The sequence below is a fragment of the Myxocyprinus asiaticus genome, chromosome 23 (genome assembly GCF_019703515.2).
Source record: "Myxocyprinus asiaticus isolate MX2 ecotype Aquarium Trade chromosome 23, UBuf_Myxa_2, whole genome shotgun sequence".
Taxonomy (NCBI): Eukaryota; Metazoa; Chordata; class Actinopteri; order Cypriniformes; family Catostomidae; genus Myxocyprinus; species Myxocyprinus asiaticus.
Genome location: NC_059366.1, coordinates 46,168,733 through 46,192,221, shown reverse-complemented (window position 1 = coordinate 46,192,221; position 23,489 = coordinate 46,168,733). Strand labels below are relative to the sequence as shown.

The window sequence follows — 23,489 nt, the reverse complement described above, 5'->3', positions numbered from 1 at the left end:
CCAGCTAATATTTATACATGCATTTAATTCAATTAATTAATCTGCATATCATGTAATTAATCTGATTATACAATTTTCATCAATAAATATATTTAATTCAACAATGAAACATATTGATTTTACTAGAAGTTACTCAATCTGGCCTTTGCATTGTGTCTCAATGCTTTTTTTTCTTTGTCTCGTGCCATGACCTGTTTTAGAGATGCTGTGTCAAGTATAAAAACAGTTCGACTATGGAAACACATATTGGGACACCGGAGTTTTGTTCCAATTTCGTTCCATTGCACTCCATCTACCAGTGTTTCAGTGAACCAACGTGTCTTGTGTGAACAGCCCTTTTTTTAGACAGTAGACAGCTCACTAGGTTTTGGGACAGAACTCAGAAGTGCTTGCAACGCCATTAAACTTATTAAATTCATTTGAAATGTTCTGAGTATTCAATAAACAACATTATATAATGGAACAGTCAGACTGAAGCCGGACCTGTTGTATGAGTTTGGCAGCGCGGTCCTCCAGGCGTGCAGGTGTGCAGTGGGGAGAAGAGCGCAGCTGCAGGAGGTGTAAAGACGAGGACAGATGCTGGCAGTGATGTCCCCTCTGATCCAGCTCAAGAGCTTTCCGAAGATGTTTCATGGCGCTCTCCAGCTTTTCATCCTCTTCTTCAATAACGGCCAGCTCAGCGTGAACTTGACACAACACATCCACCAGCATACTGTGGAAGACATACAGGAAAAACACACAAAACCTCTCAAGTCACTCGCTGTTTAAAGGAATCATTATTTACTCATACTCATGTAATTTCAAACCCGTATGACTGACAGTATAACACAAAAAGGAGAATGCTCAGCCTGCTTGTTTCCATACAGTAAAAACACACAATGACCAGGGACTGTCAAAGTCCAAAATGCACCAAAAAAAAAAACATCTCATTAATGTACGTCATGTGCCAGATTTGGTCAGGCAGGTTGATGCATCATTTACTTAATTAGTATTTTTGTCTTGTTTTCCAGTAAAACATTCTTAAAATAAGATAAAATGAAATTTTTTTTCTTACCCCATTGGCAGATTTTTTTTCTTAAAGTTTATTTAATTTTGCCAAATTTCTCTGAAAACAAGACTTAACGGGGATTTCACTAAAAATGAATTGCGCCCAGTAAAAGCGCTATTTATTATCATGCGCTGTCTGCACTCGTTTAGCACCCTGTTCTACATATTCTCCTTGACTACACCTCGCACCTTGATATATGACGTGTTATAATGCTTTTCTCCATCATTTGATCAGTATTTGATGAATTACTGCCGATATGATCAATAGAAAATGTAAACAAACATGTATTTTAAACAAAATTTCCATTAACGCCTGGTTTCATTTGGCGGTAATAGCTCGATCTAAATTGTGCTGGGAAATTGTTTTTGTGAATGAAGCATAATCTAAAATGAGCCTAACTTACATAGAAAGGGAAGATAATGACTTCATTTGAATACTCAAGATGCAGCACAATTTCAGCACTGATTGCGCATACTGAAATAGATTTAAATACTGAAGACGCTGGTTTTTGCACTAAAAGTGGCGCAACTGTTTAGTGAACGCCCCCTTAATACCTTATGCCATTTTGCTTGTCACGTAAATATACCTTGCATTAAGAATATTTAGATATATTTACAAGAAACAAAATTACTCATTAAGAAAATGATTTTTTTCAGTGTGACAAAAGGCAAAATTACACTAAAACACATTTTAAACACACTATAGGCCTACGACATTTAAAAAGTACCAAGACAATCAAAACCAATCACCAAGACAAATCCTAATAAAAACATGAGAATCAAACACAGTATATAACATTTATATAACAACTCTTATACAATACAACTAACAATAAGTACCATGTTGACCATGTTGGTTTGACAATAACTAGATTTTAATTTTTTTTTGAGAAAACATCATGACGTGTAAGATCTTTCATAGTACTTTACAATCACCCCTAGCAACAGCAATTATGACTTTTCCTGTAATTCTATTAATTAACGTTTTAATATATATATATATATATATGTAAGGGGGGTTCAGTGGAAAGGAGGAGGTGAGAACCGGCTTGACAGCTTAAATAATAATTTAATAAACAACTTAAACAAAACACACAACCATAAACACACAGTACAGCTGCCTGCAATTCTCTCTCTCTCGAACTGTCGTCCCCGGCCGCCTTTATCCCTCGCGCGCCCCATCAGGCTGATTGGGGACCGGGTGTGTCTCATTCCAGCCCGGCCCCGCCCTCCTCGGCTCTACACTATATATATATATATACACATCAACAATACACAACAAATTTTACGCTTTTATGGTGCTTTCCTGTCCTTTTAGTAACTCAAATGTGTCTGTCCGTGTTCACTTTCACTGTATGGAAAAGAGCAGCATTCTTCAAACATTCTTCAAAACATCTCCTATAGTGTTCCACAGAAGATAATGACGTAATTAAAATCTTTAATAACTGTGATATTCAGAGGACTCAACTATGATTGAAATGCATTACTCCCATGGTAAAAGGTTTCATTAGGAAACACCATCATTTCCAACAGATGCACTGAAGTGAAATAAACAGATTATGGAAACAGTTTTGTCTTTCAGGACATCCTCACACCTCCCCACACAAACAGGAAAGACAAATCAAATATGTGATCTCTTTAAAATCTCAAATATTTCTCCTAGACAGCAATGACATTTATGGCTCGGTCACATTTACAGTCATCTCAAAGGGAATCTCCACGATTGGGAATTTCACCTGATGTACTTCTGGTGGCGAAGAATTACACTATGCAGATTACAAGTGGGGTTCAAATTTGGTAAACTTTGACATGCGAATTCGCAGCATTGATGAGTAATGCTTGGTTTGGCAGGGACCTCTGTGTGGGCCGTAAACAGCGACACTGAATATTCACAATAGACGGGGAAATCATTTTAGTGGTGAGTTTCTTTATAACTTCACTTTGAAATGCAGCGTAAAAGAGATGCTGCTTGGCAAGTCGTTTTTGAGGGTTTTACACTCGCTTAACCTCCGTCCACACCTTCTTTGCATGTGGAATTTCATTTATTGTGCAAAGGTAAATATGGCCACACCTTAAATGGAGAGCAAATGGAGTCTCCTGCATCTCAGACGTTCCTCCTTAAAAAAGGACTCACAAGTAATCTCAAGTGTCTCCTCTAGAGTTTCAGAAGAGATCTCAATGTCTCAAACTGAGCTCAGATTTACCAAGATCCCAAAGTGTTCAATGAAAAGTCAAATATCTCGATATAAACGCAAACATTTCTCATCAAATTCTCCCAAGAGCAATTTCACTCGTTTGTGTCTATTTTAATTTCACCTGTCTGTGCTCTCCAGCGCTCGTGAGATGTTTAGGAGAGGTTTTTGGATTCTCTTTTTGAGGTTGTGTTGCAGGAGAGGCATACAGGTGTTCCACTGAGACGCACAGACCGCTTGAGTCACCCGAGAGTCTCCGTGCTTCAGTGCCGTCTGCAGTAACACATCCAACCGGCCGATTACACTCAACTGGAGCTGTAAGAACCAAGAACTGCACTCAAAACTAGATCATTCACTGCAAAAAATCATTTTCTTAATCAGTATTTTTGTCTTGTTGTCCAGTAAAAATATCTAAACATCTTTAAAACAAGATTTGGATGCAAAAATTGTGTATATACAATTATCTTACAATAAAGAAACGTACATGTGGTATTAAAGGGACAGTTCACCTAAAAATGAAAATTCTTTCATCATGTACTCACCCTCATGCTATCCCAGATGTGTATGACTTACTTTAACCTGTAGAATCTTTAGAAGAATATTTCAGCTCTGTATGACATTTCAATGCAGGTGATTGGTGATCAGACCTTTGTAGCTCCAAAAAGCAAATAAAGGCAGCATAAAAGTAATCCATAAGACTTCAGTGATTTATTAATGTCTTCTGAAACAATGTGATAGGTGTGGGTGAGAAACAGAACAATATTTAAGTCCTTTTTTTACTCTAAATCTCCACTTATGGGGCAGTGGTGGCTTGGCGGTTAAGGCTCTGGTTTACTGACTAGATGGTCAGGGGTTTAAGCCCCAACACTGCCACGATGCCACTGTTGGGCCCTTGAGCAAGGCCCTTGACCCCATCTGCTCCAGGGGCGCCGTATCATGGCTGACCCTGCGCTCTGACCCCAGCTTGGCTGGGATATGCAAAAATGAGGGGGCAGTGGTGGCTTGGCGGTTAAGGCTCTGGTTTACTGACTAGATGGTCAGGGGTTCAAGCCCCAACACTGCCACGATGCCACTGTTGGGCCCTTGAGCAAGGCCCTTGACCCTATCTGCTCCAGGGGTGCTGTATCATGGCTGACCCTGCGCTCTGACCCCAGCTTGGCTGGGATATGCAAAAACAAGGGGTCAGTGGTGGCTCAGCAGTTAAGGCTCTGGGTTACTGATCAGAAGGTCAGGGGTTCAAGCCCCAGCACCACCAAGTTGCCACTGTTGGGCCCTTGAGCAAGGCCCTTGAGTAATTATTATAATTACTTTCCTTTTTATGTCTGAAAGTCACATGTGGTGCCTGTTTAGCTTCACTTACACATCTGAAAGTAAAAGTGAAAGTGGAGATTTAGGGTAAAAAATGACTTAAATAGTGATCTGTTTCTCACACACACCTATCATATCACTTCAGAAGAAATGGATTAAACCACTGGAGTCTTATGGATTACTTTTATGCTGCCTTTATGTGCTTTTTGGGCCATCGAAGTTCTGGTCACCATTCACTTGCATTGTATGAACCTACAGAGCTGAAATATTCTTCTAAAAATCTTCATTTGTGTTCTGCAGGTGAAAGAAAGTCATACACATCTGGGATGGCATGAGGATGAGTAAATGATGAGAGAAGTTTCATTTTTTGGGTGAACTGTCCCTTTAAGGTTATTTTTCATACCCCTTTGGATTTTTATTCAACTTGTATTATTATTATTATTTTAAGCGCAAACCTTACACAACTTTGTTAGATTTTGCCTTAAAGAAATGTTCTGGGTTCAATACACGTTATGCTCAATTACTGTAACATTATTTGTGGCATAATGTTGATTTCCACAAAAAATGATTTCAACCTCCTATTCTTTAAAAAAGCACAAATGTGTGTTCCAGTGAGACACTTACAATGGAAGTCAATGGGGTCAATCTGTAAACATTAAAATACTCACTGTTTCAAAAGTATAGACACAAGACATAAACAATATGTGTGTTAACATGATTTCAGTGTGATACAATCACTTACCGGAACAACATTATTGGTATAAAATTATAACTAATATACTTTTGAGTATTTTAATGCTTATGCATTTTTGCTTAAGTGGATGTTTAGACTTGAAAACATGACAAAAATACTGATTATAAAAAATATTTTTGCAGTGCTGGCAACACATTGCTCATATTTTATGTGAATTAATGCAAATATCCTTTTCAAAACAACATTCCCAGTACTTTCCCAAAGTTTTAAACTAAGTATTCCACAAAAATGAAATATTAATGTCTTCTGGTATGAAGATAATATAATAAGATGCAGCACCACCACACTGGATCTGGAGTAATTCTCAATTCTGTCTCTCTGCTTATGAAGGTCGAGCTCACACTGCACACACTCCATCATTATGCGCTGACCGACCTTCAGGGGAAGAACACAAGGCTTTTGTGTTTACTAAAATAAGACGGGAAAGAGAGGGCAAGCGTAAGTAAAAGAGAAGGAACCTGGAGTGGACTCACGGTGACATTTGCAGCTCTGAGCTCCTTCAGGCAGTCGGATGCCAGCTGGTGTTGCTGTAACTGCAGCGAGAGGAACGCCAACTCCAACAACAACACAATCCTGAAATCATGAACAAAGAATCATTGCTGAGAAACACTCACAGCAACAGGAAAAACAGAATAAAGACAGTGCTGATTGGATCAGGGTTGAATGAGAGAAAAGGAGTGAAGTCATTATGAGAGCCATGAGTGAGGGACAGTGTACAGTCAGCCAGTCATTATCACATATCACTGCACGGGTCTCTGAAATACTCGATTCTGATTGGTCAATCGTGTCATCTAGCGGTCTGTTATTTCTGAATAACAACATCCGGGTTTTGCGAGTCATCTTTCCTAATTCTCGTATCACTCTGCAATCTCTACAAGTACTGTAAGCTAATAAAATCATTTCAACACAAATCAATGTTTCAGTGTTCATTTTGGTAAGCAGTCGTGTAATAAGCTGGATAATGAGCTGTCGGATTTTCGCCAGAAAACACCTACAGAACTCTGACGCACAGCAGGGTGGAATTCACCTTGATACTAAGAGTTTCTCTCTTTTTTCATACATAACATAATTTCAGTCCAAATCATTATTTCATGTGCATTTATTTATTTGGCAATTAGTCTTGTAATAAGCCGGATAATGAGCAGTCAGATGCTCATTAAGATCATTTTTTGCAAACAAACAGCAACAGGTTAATCAGAACTCTGAGGAAAACCGGAGGTGGAATTCAGCTGTTTCTGGAGACTCAAAATTTCTTTCTTCTAACATAATTTCCATGCAAACCTTTATTTCATGTCCATTTATTTATTTAGTACGTAGCCATGTAGTAAGTGGGGTAATGTACAGTCAGCTGGTCATTATCGCAAAATAAACCCCTTCAGGATGATACAAGGGTCCTCTGCAACGCGTCAGGGTCTATGATCACCCTGTTGGTAAATAAAACCCAATATTGCAAAATGAACTCAATAGGGTCATCATTGATTATACTGTACACACTGATTTGAGTTGAAATTATTTTATTATGCGAGTAGAAGAGAGTGCACGGTAATATGACAAACAATTACTACATCTATGCAGCAAATTGGCTGCCTGAGACAACATTCAATTATATTATGTAGTGGTCATTATACAAAAGTGTTCGAGTGCAGAACGCTGTGATTGACCAATTAGTATGAAGTATTTCAGAAAGCCCTGTAATAATGAATTATAATAATGTTTATTTGAAAGCAAATGTTGCCCTCCCCCTGAGAGGCAAATTTCCTACCTCCTGCAAAATAATGATATGCAAGAAAAACATACCTGCATATCAGCATATCATTATCAGATAGGTGTGAACTGATGTTGGACACACCTGTCACTCAGAGGCATGGAAGAGCTGTGATCCAGAACAGGACTAGAACTGTCAGTGTTGGGTGGAGGACTGGAGCTCTGGGTGTTTTGCGGATCATTTGAGCTGTTAATATCAGGCGGAGGGCCAGAGTCAGGGGTACTGGGTGAAGAACTGAAGTTCTGGGTGTTTTGAGGAGAATTAGAGCTCTCAATATCAAGTGTGAGGCTAGAGCCAGGGATATTAGGGGGACCACTAGAGCTTCGGCTTTTCGCTTCGGGTTGAGGAGTAGAGTTGTCAATGTTGGACGGGGAACCGGAGCTTTGGGTGTTGGGTTCTTGGGGTTCTGATGACTGGGTCAGCAGCAGAAAAATCTCCTTTAGTGTGGCCAAATCATCTCTTCTTTTATTAACCTCAACCATACTGTAGAGAACACACAGACACAAACATTCAGTACAGTATCAATGACGTAATTCTCATACAAGCTAAAAAGCACCATTAGAGTGTAACATCCCCCGCCAATTTTTATAGCGGTCTTTGTTCCAGAAGCATTTTTCCCATTAATTTTTCCCATAGGGATTTCATAAAATCCCTAATTAAAGAGTTCTGCGGCATGAATCAAACCAACCATCTCCGAGGTGAATCACAACATTGCAAACTTTGATTTGAAGCAAAAAAGTGTTTGAAAGTAGGATAACAAGACAAAGATACAAGACTGTGTACTTAACGTCTTTAACGAGGGAATGAACTACAATCCCATGAAGCATTGCCAATGACGTAATTGAACGATGGAAACATACAGTGTAAAACGAATGATTTTAAATTGTTGCTTTTAAGTATAGAAACAACATATTTAAATTTAAATGCAAAATATTCAGATATTTACAAATATATAATATGTTTTTAGAGTGTTGAAAAGTGACTCGACTGCGTCATTCACAGTCAATCATGGGAGTGGACGGTCGCTGCAAAGCTCCTTTGGCGCACTTTGTTGACCGTGAGTCTCTGATTGGTGGATCTCTCTTTAGGATTATGGGTAGTGTAGTTCTTCACCAGGAATTCTACTATTAAACATTATTATTTTTTAAATGAAGTTAAAATAACGCAGACTGATGGCTAACAACCTCAGAGCTCATGGTAGGTCTATCTGTAAAGGTTTATAAGTTATCGTTAAAAATCAATTAGCCTATGGAGAGTTGCTGCTTAACTTGTGTTTATGCTTTTGATCATTTAATACAGCAATTACAGTTACACAGTTTGATAAAGTATAGATGGAATTGCGGAATCCATTAGACCACTACACCAGCAGAACTACAGCAATGCTGCACTGAAAATGTCCCAATAAAGTGATCCCAATAAAGAGTGAAATCTTCCACTCTTTGGGTTGACAGACTAGCTCAGTTTTTTTAATCTATTTCCAGCTCCAGTACTGAAATTCTCTGACATGGGATCAGAGAGCTCTTTTGGAGACAACACATCTGTCTGAGACAAACTTGATCCCTGCTGTCAGCGGCTAAATCAGATCGTTTAAACAGGGAACGCATGAAGTGGAGCAAACGCTGCTTCTTTATGCCCTCTGTTCAAGTGTATGAATATAATAAAAAAGCCAAATGTTCCAGTAGAACCCTGAATTTGTATGAATCTCCTTGAAGACGAATCTCTGATATTTTCTGTGCCTTGATGTGAATGTGTACTTGAAAACAACTCATAAATGAATCTATAGGAAAGTTGCTCCTTACTGTTTAAGCTTCTGAATCTTATAGGTCACAATCAGTTTGGGATTTCCTTCATTCAACATTTCAGAAACATCTATGAGGTTGTGTCGAACCTGTGGAGGAAATACAGCAGTGAGAGTCAGGACCAACCAGGGCTGCGTTTCCCAAAAGCATCATATGCATACAAGTTGGTCATAGAAATGATCATACGAATCATCTTAGAATTACGGACCATTTTCCAAAGGCATCGTAGCTCAAGTAGTAGCTTGGTGAGACACAATATTTAAGTCCTTAAATCTCCACTTTCACTTTTACTTCCACATTTTTCTTTTGTTTATGCCAATTTGCATTCTTCGTGCATATCGCCACCTACTGGACAGGGAGGAGAATTTATAGTAAAAAAGGACTTAAATATTGATCTGTTTCTCACCCACACCTATCATATCACTTCTGAAGACATCAATTCAACCACTGGAGTCGTTTGGATTACTTTTATGCTGCCTTTATGTGCTTTTTGGAGATTTAAAATTCTGGTCACCATTCACTTGCATTGTACGGACCTACAGAGCTGAAATATTCTTCTAAAAATCTTCATTGTGTTCTACTGAAGAAAGAAAGTCATACACATCTGGGATGGCATGAGGGTGAGTAAATGATGAGAGAATTTACATTTTTGGGTGATCTATCCCTTTAATTGCATCATAAAGAGACTCATGCCGTCACCTGAAGGACAATCGCAAAATTACACCTAAACCTACTACAGTTATTATTGTGATGCTAACAACTGATGCAGAATACAATGAGAATTTCAAATCAGATACTTTATGTACATTTACTGTTAAATAATGTTAAATAATACTGTTAAAATATTTTTTAATGCATGACAGATGCATAAATGTGCAGCTCGCCTTACAGATGAATTTTGAATACTAAACATTGCAAACACATCTCGAATGTGTAAAAAGTGACTGTCTAAAAGCAGAAAAGAATGCTTAATTATGTAGATAATTAGGCTAAATATGTACTGTGACTTTAAACATTGTATTAGTTAGATAAATTCCAAGTGGCATGCGAGACATTTCAGCACTACACAAACGGACAGCGACATTTAAATAGCAGGTAAAGTGTATTCTCGTGCACTTTTGTCAAACTCACATAGAAAAGGTGCAAGTGTTCATAACCTTGCATGTATTGAAAGCTTTTAACAGATAAAACCCATCGTTATTGGGAAACGCAGCCCAGATGAGATATGAGACAAACATAATCTGGATAATTCAGCACCGTGGATAGACAAGATAAACCTGCTGGATTTCCTTTTGAAATATAATCCGGGTAAAAGCTTGAGTGTGTGAGGAAGGTTACAGCTGCTTCAGTCAGCGGTATTAATAAAAGCGAGTGACATGTGAGACAAAAGAGAAGGCAGAAAGATTTACCTGTATAGAGAAAAGCCTGGGATGAAGCTCTAGTTTATGAGACTCTATAAAATCGGAGGCGACCTTTGACAAACTGGCTGCTTCCTTCACCTGCCCGGCATCGAGCAGACATTCAACCAGGTGTCTGAATATAAACACAAGGTGAAAACAACATGAAATATGAGGCTTCACCCCATTCACCATGACTCAAGACAAACAGCCTTGTAGTTTACAACAGACCTCTGCCTATTTGAATTTCCACTGTAGAGTCAAGCCAGCGAGCCAGATGGCAATGACAAGGGTCTTATAAGTTTTATTAAGAATGAATTTTCTTTTTCCTTTGTGGTCCATTGAGAATTACATGGTTACCACTTCAAAATGGCCATAAAAGAGCTTGATCACGTCATAAAGATTCAGAGTTAGCTTCTAAAGGACTGACAGTCTGTTGCTAAAGTGATAAAATATCCCTGAACTCGTGTCATAATTGAACATTTTCCTCTGAGCTCTGAACTACATCATATACATCAACTGGACCAGTGGCAAACCTCTGAAGGCCGTGCTCTTGTCCTGATTACTGATTCTTACTTGACTTTGTTCTAATGAGAAAAGCTTGGTATGAAGTGCAGTTGTGTGTGATGCCATATTTAAGCATTTAATAAACAGATAAATGTCATGAAAACATGTCCAGGTCATATTTCACCCCAAATTCAAAATAAATCCTATTTTTCATAAGAGAAAATGAAGCCTGTTTAAGAATACCTGTATTACTATAAAATGTCCAGATGTTTTACATTAATGTTTTTGTAATTCCCATTATTCTCAATGGTGGCTCCTAATACTTTAAAAGGAGGAGGAGGAGGAGAAGAAGGTTTGAATGATTATGATAATTAATTATATATATATATTGAATTGATTTTGAGTGAGACAGACCAAAATGTAACTCCTTTTTCACTGTACATCTCAACAGTAGTCTCTTTGGCAATCATGATTTCAAGCTCGATTACACTTCCCTGTAGTACCATCTAACACTCTGCATGCGTCAAGCACTAGGAAGTGTAATTGAACTCGAAATCACGATTGTTCCTAGAGGCTACAATGGCAAGATGTACAGTGAAAAAGGAGTTATATTATAGTCTGTCCTCACCCAAAACTGACTGGATCACTTCTGAAGACATGGATTAAACCACTGCTGCTTATGGATTAATTTATGCTGCCTTTATGTGCTTTTGGAGCTTCAAAGTTCTGGTCACCATTCACTTGCATTGTATGGACCTACAGAGCTGAAATATTCTACTAAAAATCTTCATTTGTGTTCTGCTGATAAAAGAAAGTCACACACATCTGGGATGGCATGAGGGTGAGTAAATAACGAGAGAATTTTCATTTTTGGGTGAACTGTCCCTTTAAGAAGACCCTATAGGAAATTGCAATCAATAAAGAAACAATTCAATATTTTCTTTAGTAACTTGCAATTGTGGGTAAAGATAAATGACCCCATGTAGATGAACAGGCCCATCTCTCCTCTTCACCTGTGTGAGTGTGACTGTCTGAGCACCAGTGGGCGGGGCCAAGGATACAATGATGAAAAATAGCCGTTGATGTCTTGCTTGGAGAGGAATATGCAGATGTATTTGGTTCTTGTGATGTCACAAGTTCAACAAATTCCAAACAAGATGTTTCAACAGCCTGGTTTAAATAAATGCTCGTTTTCTATTAAGGAGGACGTTTTCAGTTCTGAAGCTTTAATGATGTTTTTTATGGTTCAATGACCTCAAATTTGATTCCTCATGTCATGACCCCTTTACACATTGAAGTCACCTACAGCATGAGTTCAGCTCTCCATGTGTGATCAGCATCCTGAACCTCCTCTAGAGCATTGAGCACCTTTGTGAGAGAAGACACCAGAAGCTGACGTTGACCAGACCTGAGGAACATCCTGACACTCTGGAGGTACAACAGCGATGCGTTGAACACCAAGAAATGGTATCTGATGGAGTCAGAGAGTGTGGCAGGGAAGATTCAGAAAGAGAAGAAATAAAAAAATAGGCTGATTAATTATTCAAGCTATCACTGTGTCTGGTTTTTCTGTACATCTCAATTTGCACTGCACATCGACCTTAGATCTTATTCTAAATCCCAGAGAATGTTTAATGAGCTCAGAGCAACAGCCTTTCAAAGAGTCACAGGAGAACTCAATGTCCATGAGAAATAAAGCAGTTATTGCATGAGGGCTGAAGCAGGCTGAGTCCAACAAATTAAGGCTTGAAGACTCTATTTCTGAGTCTCTAATTTATCCACCAGAGATCAGCATGTGTTTTAGTAGAGAGTATTCAAGACATGCTCCCTTCGGCAATGCCTGAGAGCTTCTGAAGAGGTAGTAATGTAATACAGTAATTATACATCCATCACTGACCAATTACAAGTTTACAGTAGATAACATAATCCTGCTGAGCTCTACGCGCTGGACGTCCCTTGATAGTCACTTAATCTACTTGTCTTTATATTTCAAAGTTAACTCCAGGAGGAGTTCCCGCAGATGTAGTTCTTCAGTGTGGTGATTATGGGGCTGCGTCATCGATGACCTGATGTTCTGTTTAAATATTTAAAGTCTCTATGGGCAAGTTAAAGCCTCAAACAATTTCCTTCCAATGTCAGAGACTGTAGGTGTATGCCTTACCAGTCACCATTATAATAATTGCTGTTAAGCTAAAACAGAAGAGAGCTTTCACATGAAAAGACAATAACATCTGTCAAGAAATTGTCCAGGTCACATTTCAACCCAGAATCAAAAAATATGAAATTTTATTTAAAGATCTTGAAGCCTATTGTAGGACCTTCTTATGAATACATTTTACATTTGGAGTTTCATGACAATTAAGCACATTTTCACACCAAATAATCACATTTTTATTACTGTAATGTAAATATATAAATATATAAATTAAGTAAATTGTTAAGTATTTATACATCATAATAGTATTTGTTGTACTGCTTTTGATTTCAATATTAAAAACAAGTGCAGCAATTTTGCTGTATTGCAATAATTTAAAAAAATAATTTCATGAGGAATGAGGATGAAATAATAAAAAAAAAAATAATAATAATTTTTCCAGTTGTAAAAAAGTTTAAAATGATCTTAATTGTCATGTAAATTGTCAAAACACAAAAATGTCAAAATAAAAAAAACAAAAACAATATTATCATAGAGCAATGATCTGATGAAAAACATTATTGCGAATAATGAGAAATAGAAATAATAATAATAATAATAATAATAATAAATAAATACATTTTCTGTACACATTTAAGTAATACAATTTTGGGGTGAAAATGCACTTAATAGTCATGAAACTTATTCTGCAATACAAAAAAGTCCTAGTGGTCATAAAAATAGGATTTATTTACTGAAAATATAATTTCCTATTTTGTTTTTTTTTTTCTTTTAATTTTAGGTAGAATTCTTTATTCTTTATTATTTAGGTTCTTTAACAATTTTGTGACATTCACCCAAACATCCATTAATGAATAAAAATAATAATTTTAATAATGGTTATTATAATTAATTATTACTTTTGATCCATCAGAACCAGAAAGAGAGAGTGAGAGAGAGAGAGTGAGAGAGAGAAAGAGAGAGAGAGAGAGAGAGAGAGAGAGAGAGATAGAGAGAGAGGAAAGCAGAACTCTTCTCTTTACAGATAGTAAACTCTACCTGGGCTTCTCTTTAGCAATCTCAATGGCCTTCAGATAATACATCACAGCTTTATCCAAGTCCTCCTGGAAATAAAACAAAGACAAAAACAGGGATAACATTAAACGAAAGATCAAAGAAAAGATTTATTCCTCTCTGAAGAGGAGACGAGGTGCCTGTGGCTCATTGGATCCCCTTGAGAAAAAATATTGCTGAGACAAACAAGCATGATATACATACTAAACACCATCGGCATAAAAAACAACACAAACTAGAGCTTCATGTTTTCTGAAGAAACTGTGAGTGAGTCCGGCACCCTCAATAGTACAATATATGAGCCTAATTTACAGAGAACGGAGGTGTGTTGGCACAGACGTAATTTAAATAATCAAGAGCGTTATTTTAGCGCTGATTGCGGCTGCTTAAACTAAAATGCGGGTGGTTATGATAATACCAGGTGCAGCTGTGAATTCGGCAATTTTTGAGTAAAAATGTGTCTTTTTGTGCTTTGACTGATTGAATAAAGCATCTAGAGAAATTGCACAATAAACTTCACCCCTTCTAATATTTTAGTTTGTGCAGATGCATCGTTTTTTCTTTTTTGCCATACACCAACCTGCAAAGTCATCGACGGCACTTTTATATTTCATTTTCTGCCCAATTTGGCATGCCAAACTCCCATTACTCTCAAATTCCTCGTGGTGGTGCAGTTACTCGCATCAATCCGGGTGGCGAAGGACGAATCTCAGTCGCCTCCGATTCTGAGACGGTCAGCCCGTGCATCTTATCATGTGACTTGCTGAGCGCATAGCCGCGGAGACTAGACCACTTTGTTCATTCTTGAAGAGGTACAGAAACCTTTGTACGTAACTTTTGTCTATAGAGTTTTGGACTGCCACCTTGATTTAGCACACTGACGCAATCTGTGTGCGGTACCTGTGCATTGTGCTACTCACGCTTTTACGGGTGTGACGGGTGTTTAATGTCCCTACAAGGTTTTGCCTTCGCCAATGTTGTCCCCACCACTTTTTGAAATAGCATTCCTCAGGGAAGGGTCTGATGCAGAAGAAGCATCTCCAGTTGTTGAGCAGGAGTTTCCATTTAGTTAGTGTGGGTCATAATAAGTGTCGATCTAGAGCTGGAGTTTGTTATTTTTAATAGTGATGCAACGAAATGAAAATTCTGGACACACTGGGCCGAAAACCGAAAACGATTATCTTAAATCAGACTTTGTTTGGAGTAATTGAACAAATTCTTCACGTTATTATTAGGGATGCATCAAAACCACTTTTTGTATAGATACAAGTCATGTGGACTATTTTAACCTCGTGCGACCCCGTGTACACGTGTTGATGTTGTATTTTGGCTTTGCTATATGCAACACATAATTTAAATCAATTAAAACCAACTGAATACTGTTCACAAGACTCTACAGTCATTTAAGAGTTCATTTTCTGGCGCACCGCATCACGTGACACAACAGCGTGAAGCTGATGTTCATTAAGCGCTCCTACAGGGGCAGCATCAACAAAAGTGCCTCTGGTAAGAAACCTCTTTAAGTTTCTGGACTGAAAGCTGTTTGTTTGTAAAGGGTAGCGTCTCTAGTTTCGTTTGATATGCCGCTTTAAAAAAAATCTTGCATTTTTTGCGTGTCAGCGCACTGATAAACATGATGTCCACATACAGTATGTGGAAAATGGGAACTTATTCCCTCAAAAGTAAAAAAAAAAAAAACATGTTTTGATGTTTTGAAAACATTTTGAATCATTTTCAACATGAACACATCTGTGGATCATTTCACTTCATTTTGATATAAATTTTGTTATATTTTATTTTGTTATCAATGTACAATACGGTTCTATTCATTAACATTAATAAATGCATTCCTATATTTACTGTACATTATCACATTGAGAATAAATGTATACATGCAAAAACTGAAAAATGTGTCTTTCAGAGGCTTTATATGGAGTTATGATGAAAATAAGGTGCATTTCAAACTGTTCTGAGACCAGTGCAGACAGACAGCACACTGGAGGTTAAGTCATTCACTAAATAGGGAGCAAGGGAGCATCCTATAGCTCTCTATGCAGTTAAGTGCGTTCACTCCTAAAATCTGATCAAAAGTTCAGTTTCAGGCTGCAGATGATGTTTGGATCACTCAACATGTTTGACAGACATGTGACAATGATAATCAGTACATAGATTCAGAATTTATAATGTATCATTTTATTTTAACATGATTGACAGTGATTGGATGATGCTGGACATTACTTTGAATCAGAATTATTTATTCAGCTTTATAGAAAATCAGCATGAATAATCAACACTCCTGGACACACAATAAACTATTTGATTAAAAAAACTTTATACAAGTTTGGTATTATTTGTATAAAATTTCACAACTTCACAACAGTCCAGCTGTCCACATATGTAACGGTTTCATTTAAAATGTTCAGCCAAGATTTCTGCCTTTTTTTCGGTGCATCCCTAATGTTTTATGTTATAATGAGTGCTCGTTGCAGCTGTTATCAGTGGCATTGAGTGACAGCAGGCGGCGATGTTCTCTTGTGCATCCAGATGCATGCTTTACTCCCTTGCACTCATTTCCAGTTAAAGTGCAAAGCAAAATGCAAATGGATGAGTCCCCGAAATATTTATCTGAGCACTTGAATTGGTCAGCAAGAATGATTATTTATCAAATCAGTAAAAGATTATTTGAGCCTATCTGCTCATAACCTCTACGATGAAATGGTGAGCACACAACACTGTTTTGACTTACCGCTGTGGTAATGGCGTACGGAGAGATGAGCTGCGCCTGGCATAGATACGCACGACACAGGAACTGATTTGCTGGAGGTCTCCCTTCGAAATACATCATTAGACAGTCCTGTGCGATTTCACGACAGCCCAACTGAAAACACACCACATGACAACAGGAAATTAATACTTAAGTCATTCTGCATGCATGTGGAGACACAAAATATGTGCCAAAACTTAAAAGGCATCATACAGGTGACCTGGATAGGCAGCAGATTACATTATGTAACAGAGCTCTAAGGAAGCTTTTTTTTAATACATACATAACATATTGAAAATGTTCGGAAAGTAGGTTATTCTCTAAAATGTCCCTGTGAAACTGAAACTGCTTCTACAAATGAAACCCGCCAGCATCAAACATACTGTATTTCCCAGTTGGCAAAGAATATTTTGCCACATCAGGAAGCAGATAATGGCCCTTGAAACTTCTGAATGTGCTTTGGCACAGAAGGTTAAGACTGTCTTTATCTCACACACTCTCAGTGTATATTATCCAGCTTGTGTGTACTTCAGAGGAGACTGAATACACAGTGTTCATAACCGTCTCTGGATCATTGGATATGTGTGAGGGTTATACTGCTCCTGCCACACCATCCATTTAAGATTTCCGACTTCACATCTCATTGAGCAAAAGCTCATCTGCTCAGCTCTGTTGTCAGCTTTTCTGTTCTCAGCTAAAGTTATGTTGAGAGTTCAAATGATTGTGTTTTTCTGTTGGGATGAGACATTTGAATTATGTCAGCAGATGCAAAATGATTCACACTCAAGATGACGACCAAGTGGTGTGCTGTTCAAACTTTGTGGATAATAAAAAAAAATTGAAGTCTAGAAGGTAAAACTGATAAAAGCTGTCAGGAACATTTCCAGGTCACATTTCACACCACAATCTAAATAAAGAAATTAGATTCTGTATGAAGGTGAATTGTGTAAATTCTGTGCCATGGTGGGACCAAATCGAACTGTAAATAATAATGTTTTCAAAAAGATTTCCACTGTCTTCCATTGGTCTGCAAACAGATAGTCCCACCCCAAACTCATGCCACTGGTTGAGGCAATGTTTATGTGTTGTGATGCTCCAACAAATGCTAAAACACAGAGTGCAATAGTGCCTGCCCACTTTTCAGCCGTCTTGTTCCGGAAGTGTTTTTCCCATTAATTTTTCCCATAGGGACTTCATGAAATCCTCCATAAAAGAGTTGTGCACTATAAACCAAAGCAACCACCTATGAGGTGAATCACGACATTACAAACTTTGATTTGAGGAAAATTGGAAAAAAGACAAACATACAAGACTGTGTACTTAAAGTCTGTAATCACTCAGGGAATGAACTACAATCCCATGAAGCATTGTGAATGACGTAATCGAATTAAAAAGTATGGAAAAATATAAAACTATTGATTTAAAGAAAAAAATATACTTTGATTTTATTGTAAAATATTCCGATATTCAAATACTGTATATCAGTAGTTTGAGAGTGTCGGGAAAGTGATTGCGTCATTCACGATGCATCATGGGAGTTGGCGGTCGCTGCAGAGCCCTTTTGCCGCACTTTGTTGCCGGCAATTCTCTGATTGGTGGATCTCTCTTTAGGATTATGGGTAGTGTAGTTCTTCAGGAATTCCACTATTAAACTTTTTTTTTTTTAAATGAAGTTGAAATAATGCAGACTGATGTCTTCAACAGAAGCATATCCCATCGAACCTTGGAGCTCACAGTAGGTCTGACTTTAAAGGTTTATAAGTTATCATTAAAAATCAATTCCTCGGGGGGCCTGGGTAGCTCAGTGGTAAAGACGCTGGCTGCCACCCCTGGAGTTCACTAGTTCACTAGTTAGAATCCCAGGGTGTGCTGAGTGACTCCAGCCAGGTCTCCTAAGCAACCAAATTGGCCCGGTTGCTAGGGAGGGTAGAGTCACACGGGGTAACCTTCTCGTGATCACTATAATGTGGTTCGTTCTCGGTGGGGCGCGTGGTGAGTTGAGCGTGGTTTCTGCGGTGGATGGTGTGAAGCCTCCACATGCGCTATGTCTCTGTGGCAAACGCACTCAACAAGCCACATGATAAGATGCACGGATTGACTGTCTCAGACACAGAGGCAACTGGGATTCGTCCTCCGCCACCCGGATTGAGGCAAATCACTACACGACCACGAAGACTTAAAAGCACATTGGGAATTGGGCATTCCAAATTGTGAAAAAAAAATAAAATAAAAAAAAAAATAAAAAAACAACAAAAACAATTCCTCTATGGAAAAAATGAATGGAACTGTTACACTCATTTGGTGTGGGTTTGTGGTGGGACTATAGCTGTTTTTCCACCATCAGGCCCGAAAACCATACCATTCCATGCCGATCCAGGCCAGCTGGGGCAGTTATGGTTTCTTTTTCCACTGTGGTGAGGTAAAATCAAGAGAATGTACATAACAGATCCGTCTTTTGGTGACGGTGTGAGAGGTAAACATTGGAGCAAGTGCGCTATTGAGGATGATCACATGTTCTAGTTTTTAGGACTGCTTTATTCCATGGTTTTACTCTGCAAATACACAGGAAAGACACGGCCCATGACGCAAAAAGGAGAGTAAAGAGAAAAAGGCGAGAGGTTTACCATCATTTGCTGAGGGCTTGTATATGCCACCGGACATGAACACACAGAAAGGTAAAAGCTCCCAAAATAGCTAAAAAGGATATTTATTGAAAAACTATTATAGAAGTATAATATGAAAATAGTTTATGAGAATATATACAACAGATAGTTCCAGTCCTCAAATCTGATTGTACGAGAGATGTTCCATGAATACTGATGGTCTCACACCATCATCACTCGGACACTTCACTGTGTGTAACACTCCGCTTGTGTTCGTGCTGTAAGAGCAGTGCAGATGTGTTAAGAGCTATCTGTCACTTTACATTTAAAATTGTGACATTACAGATTGTAGCCAGCAGGTGGCGGCGAAAGACAATTTGTGTGTGTAATATGAGCCAGTTGGTGACATGCAGTGAGTCAGCATCAGTCAGTGCTTTCATTCATCAACACTCTGTGATCACTCGTATTACTACTACACTACTAAAGCTAGGAAATAGCTTTAAACAGCTTTAAACGAACAACTTCAGCATTAAGGCTCATCACAGCTGAGAGACACAACAGACTGATTAATAACACAAACTCAAGGCGCTTACCTCTTACCAGATTGTCTACATTGGAGAGGACATACTGTTGGTGGAGGACATTACAGTTTCTATAGTGAATGACTCTTGTACACCAGCTACCGCGAAATAGGGAGGAATACCCCCGCTTGGACGGCTATTTTTCCACTGAGAAAATAGGATGCATTTCACCAAAATTACATTATCTTCAGAAAGCTGACTAACACACATCATCATCATCAACAGGTGATCGCACACACTCCATCTCTCTCTCTCTCTCTCTCTCTCTCTCTCTCACACACACACACACATCCATCCTTGTTTCTCCAATAACTTGTTAGAAACAGCCCAAGCCATGATACTAGTTCTAAAGTGATGTTTTTGAGAGGCTTGGATGCATCGTTTGGTTTGAACAAGAAACAGCAGATTCTGATCCATCGTGTAAGAAATTAGTTTCATGCACAAATATGTTTTCTGTGACCGTAATCAGTTTTTCCTAATTTACTTGCTTTACTTGTGTGATATTGCTTAAATATTGATAATTTAAAAAGTTTTGCGAGTCGCCACATACTAAAGCCACTCCACTAGCACGGTTGAGTACAATTAGCTAACTGTACCGAGAATGGTTTGCTACTGTATGCTACTGTAACCATCCGTGCTGTTCTCAGAACTGTTAGGTCAGATGGTGGAAAAGCAGCTTATCTGTTTACTGACCAATGGGAGTGTTCGGCAAACCAGCTCGAAAACAGTCAATATTTTTGCAATTCCGTTTGGTGACGCTAGTGCAGCACAAAAATTGCACACTTCGCCTTTAGAACGGGTTTAATTTTCTTTATGCAAAATATAATTTCTTAATTCTTAAATGTAGATTTTGGAGTGAAATGTGACCTGCATATGTGTTTTGTAAGATTCAACTCTAGATTCTGTCTGTTTATAAAATTACAGCACATTTTGGTCATACATTGAGATAAGCAATTGTTACAATCATCCACACAAAGGGACATGGAGGCAAAACGGTGCAGAATCTTAAGTAAAGCAGATAGTGGGAGTCTGTTATCTACACAAGCAATATCTTTTCATGCTGCTGTCACAATCAGTGTGTGTGGAGAGAGAAACTCTAACCCTAACAGAAGTGAAGCAGGAGGGTAAACTCTGCTGCATTTGTGTGTGTATGTGTGTACATGCAGCACAGCATATTACTGGCTTATCCTTCGCTACGGTACTTTCTTGAAAAAAATAACTCATGCATTTCCATTTAGAGCAGTGGTTTTCAGAGTGTGGAGGTGCAGACTTTTGTAAGGGAGTCATGGAAGAATGTCCCGTTCTCGAATCTCGTTCAATTTCACATATTTAAGTTTGCAGCAGTGACAATACACACAAGAACCAATGAGGCTTGTGCACAATTCCTTTTCCTCTGCCTTTTTCGAGAGAGATCTGTCTGAGTCATGCAAGACTACTACAAGGCACACCCCCTCCAAATAACCAGCAAAATCCTGCATTTATCTGGAGTCCCACCGCAACCCTACACCTATCCATAACTCTAAACCGAAGTTGGTAAAACCATTAAATATAATATAAATGTAGAGCTCTTTTGAATTCAATCATACCGCTATATGACTAGGTGGCGACAGTGAGGAGAAATGTGATGAAAATGAAGAGGAGAAGAAGCTAGCAGCATGCTAAGCTAATAGGCTAAACGATTAGCTTGTAAGCTAACTGGAGAAAACAGAACAGATAAATGTTTATTTGATCTTTTTTTATTATTGAACAAGCAGAAGTTGTACGAACACCTTCAGGAATAGACTAAATCATCCAATATTAAATTTTTTTACCAGTTTGCTATTTATCTTCTGTTTAATATGATATATGACATATATTAAAAATATATTCTTTGTCATATTTAAAGACAAGGGCGTAGATTTGGTTTGAACATTGGGGGGCTGCAGCATGAAGCATTTACCGTGTTTCCATTGATCATGGTATAAATAATGGGGGGGTTGTACTTGCTTGTTTTGATTTTTGGGGGTGGGGGAGGTTACCTACAACCCCCATCCCTTCCGGAATCTACGCCCCTGTTTAAAGAGTTAAGAGAAAATAAATCATAGAGTGTTCTTGTAGCCAACAGAATTGCTTGATGATCCAAAGGGGGGCGTTACGTGTAGTGGGCGTGTCGTGAAGTGGGTGTTCCTGGATGCAGACAGATACACTTGACTTTTTCTCTTTACAATATATGGTGTCAGGTGCGCTAACAAAGACGTTCTTGTATGCGTACCAGATTCATATGGACAAAGAGGAAGACTTTCAGTGAATTAACACTCAAAGTTCGGTCTGTTCCTTACACAACGCTATCGTATGACTTCAGAAGACTTCATAAATATACCGTACGATAATATGGATGACTTTTATGGTGATTTTATGTGATTTTTGAGCTTGACGGTCACAATCACGATCCCCTCATCCCTCATCCTTGAGTTGCATGGTTGAAATAAGTCATACTGGTTTGGACATGAGGGTGAGTAAATGATGGCAGAGAATTAAGTGTTTAAACAGCACAGGTAAAGTGTGATGATGATGCTCACCTGTAGAGACTGTTCTGCACACAGCACACAGAGTTCAGACAGAACTGATCTGCCATCAGACACAGACTGAACTGAAACTCTGATCAGATCATATGCCTTCCTCAGAGACACAGGATCTAAACACACAAAAGCAGAGATATATTACACATGATCTGAACACACATGACCAGGCATTACTTTTTTACTCCGGTAAATATATATATGTATTACAGTACTGTATATTTGCAAGTCACTTTCTGTATAAACACAACCCTTAATGTCTTGAAGTTTGATTTTATATATATATATTGAACATTTCCATCATTAAAAAATGCGTGACAACTTGCCCCGCCCTGACATTTATGGAAAATAGCCTTGTCCTGAGAACACTGTTCAACCTTTCTGTAAAAATCTGCCTTCATTGTACAGTTGACTCTTGTCTTAATGCACTCCAGTCTGATTTTATTGTGTTTACTTGTTGACCGAACAGCTATTGCACAAATATGATATTGGAGTTTTAGTCTGGTGGATAGTATTCTCTAAAATTAAACATTATTAGGAAGCATTATCATACAGATTCAACCATTTAATTAATTGGACTTAAAATACAAGATCATAAATTATGTCATGCATTGAATGACTGACTAGTAAACACATGATGATGTTTGTGGTACCTGTTTTCTCTTGAGCTTTTGATAAATATTGTCGAGCACGCAGATCCATTATTGTTTATTTCGAGTGCAGCTGAGCAACTACAGCGAGTTTGGACGCGTCGCTTAGCAACGGGACGCTCAACGGGAAGCGCGCAGGATCAAAGCTCCAAAAAGAAACATGATGAAAAAGGGAACTTCGAATTATCTGTTACACATATTGGATGTCAAGTATCACTAATAGCATATTCCATTTAACAGTCTTCGCTTATTTTAAATGAATGTAAATGTAACGCAATAGAAATGTAACTACACGCTTTAAAGCTGTAAAGTAGAATCTGTAAATGTTCTTCAGTTGGATATTCTTGGGGAACTTC

The 23,489-nt window shown here is 38.2% G+C and overlaps 1 protein-coding gene across 1 annotated transcript in view; it reads right to left on the bottom strand.

Moving 5' to 3' along the window:
- The window catches only part of LOC127413812 (cilia- and flagella-associated protein 46), a 118,438-nt gene extending 95,253 nt beyond the window's left edge, over positions 1 to 23,185 (bottom strand). Inside the window, exons 1-13 of the mRNA XM_051651226.1 lie at positions 23,137 to 23,185; positions 22,484 to 22,599; positions 16,724 to 16,855; positions 13,963 to 14,027; positions 12,076 to 12,240; positions 10,275 to 10,398; positions 8,866 to 8,954; positions 7,151 to 7,549; positions 7,064 to 7,066; positions 5,775 to 5,874; positions 5,581 to 5,676; positions 3,364 to 3,554; positions 484 to 712 (exon numbers count right to left, since the gene is read on the bottom strand). Of these exons, the coding sequence (XP_051507186.1) occupies positions 484 to 712; positions 3,364 to 3,554; positions 5,581 to 5,676; positions 5,775 to 5,874; positions 7,064 to 7,066; positions 7,151 to 7,549; positions 8,866 to 8,954; positions 10,275 to 10,398; positions 12,076 to 12,240; positions 13,963 to 14,027; positions 16,724 to 16,855; positions 22,484 to 22,599; positions 23,137 to 23,185 (1,758 nt within the window). The remainder of the gene's footprint in view (positions 1 to 483; positions 713 to 3,363; positions 3,555 to 5,580; positions 5,677 to 5,774; positions 5,875 to 7,063; positions 7,067 to 7,150; positions 7,550 to 8,865; positions 8,955 to 10,274; positions 10,399 to 12,075; positions 12,241 to 13,962; positions 14,028 to 16,723; positions 16,856 to 22,483; positions 22,600 to 23,136) is intronic.
- Positions 23,186 to 23,489: the final 304 nt, after the last annotated feature.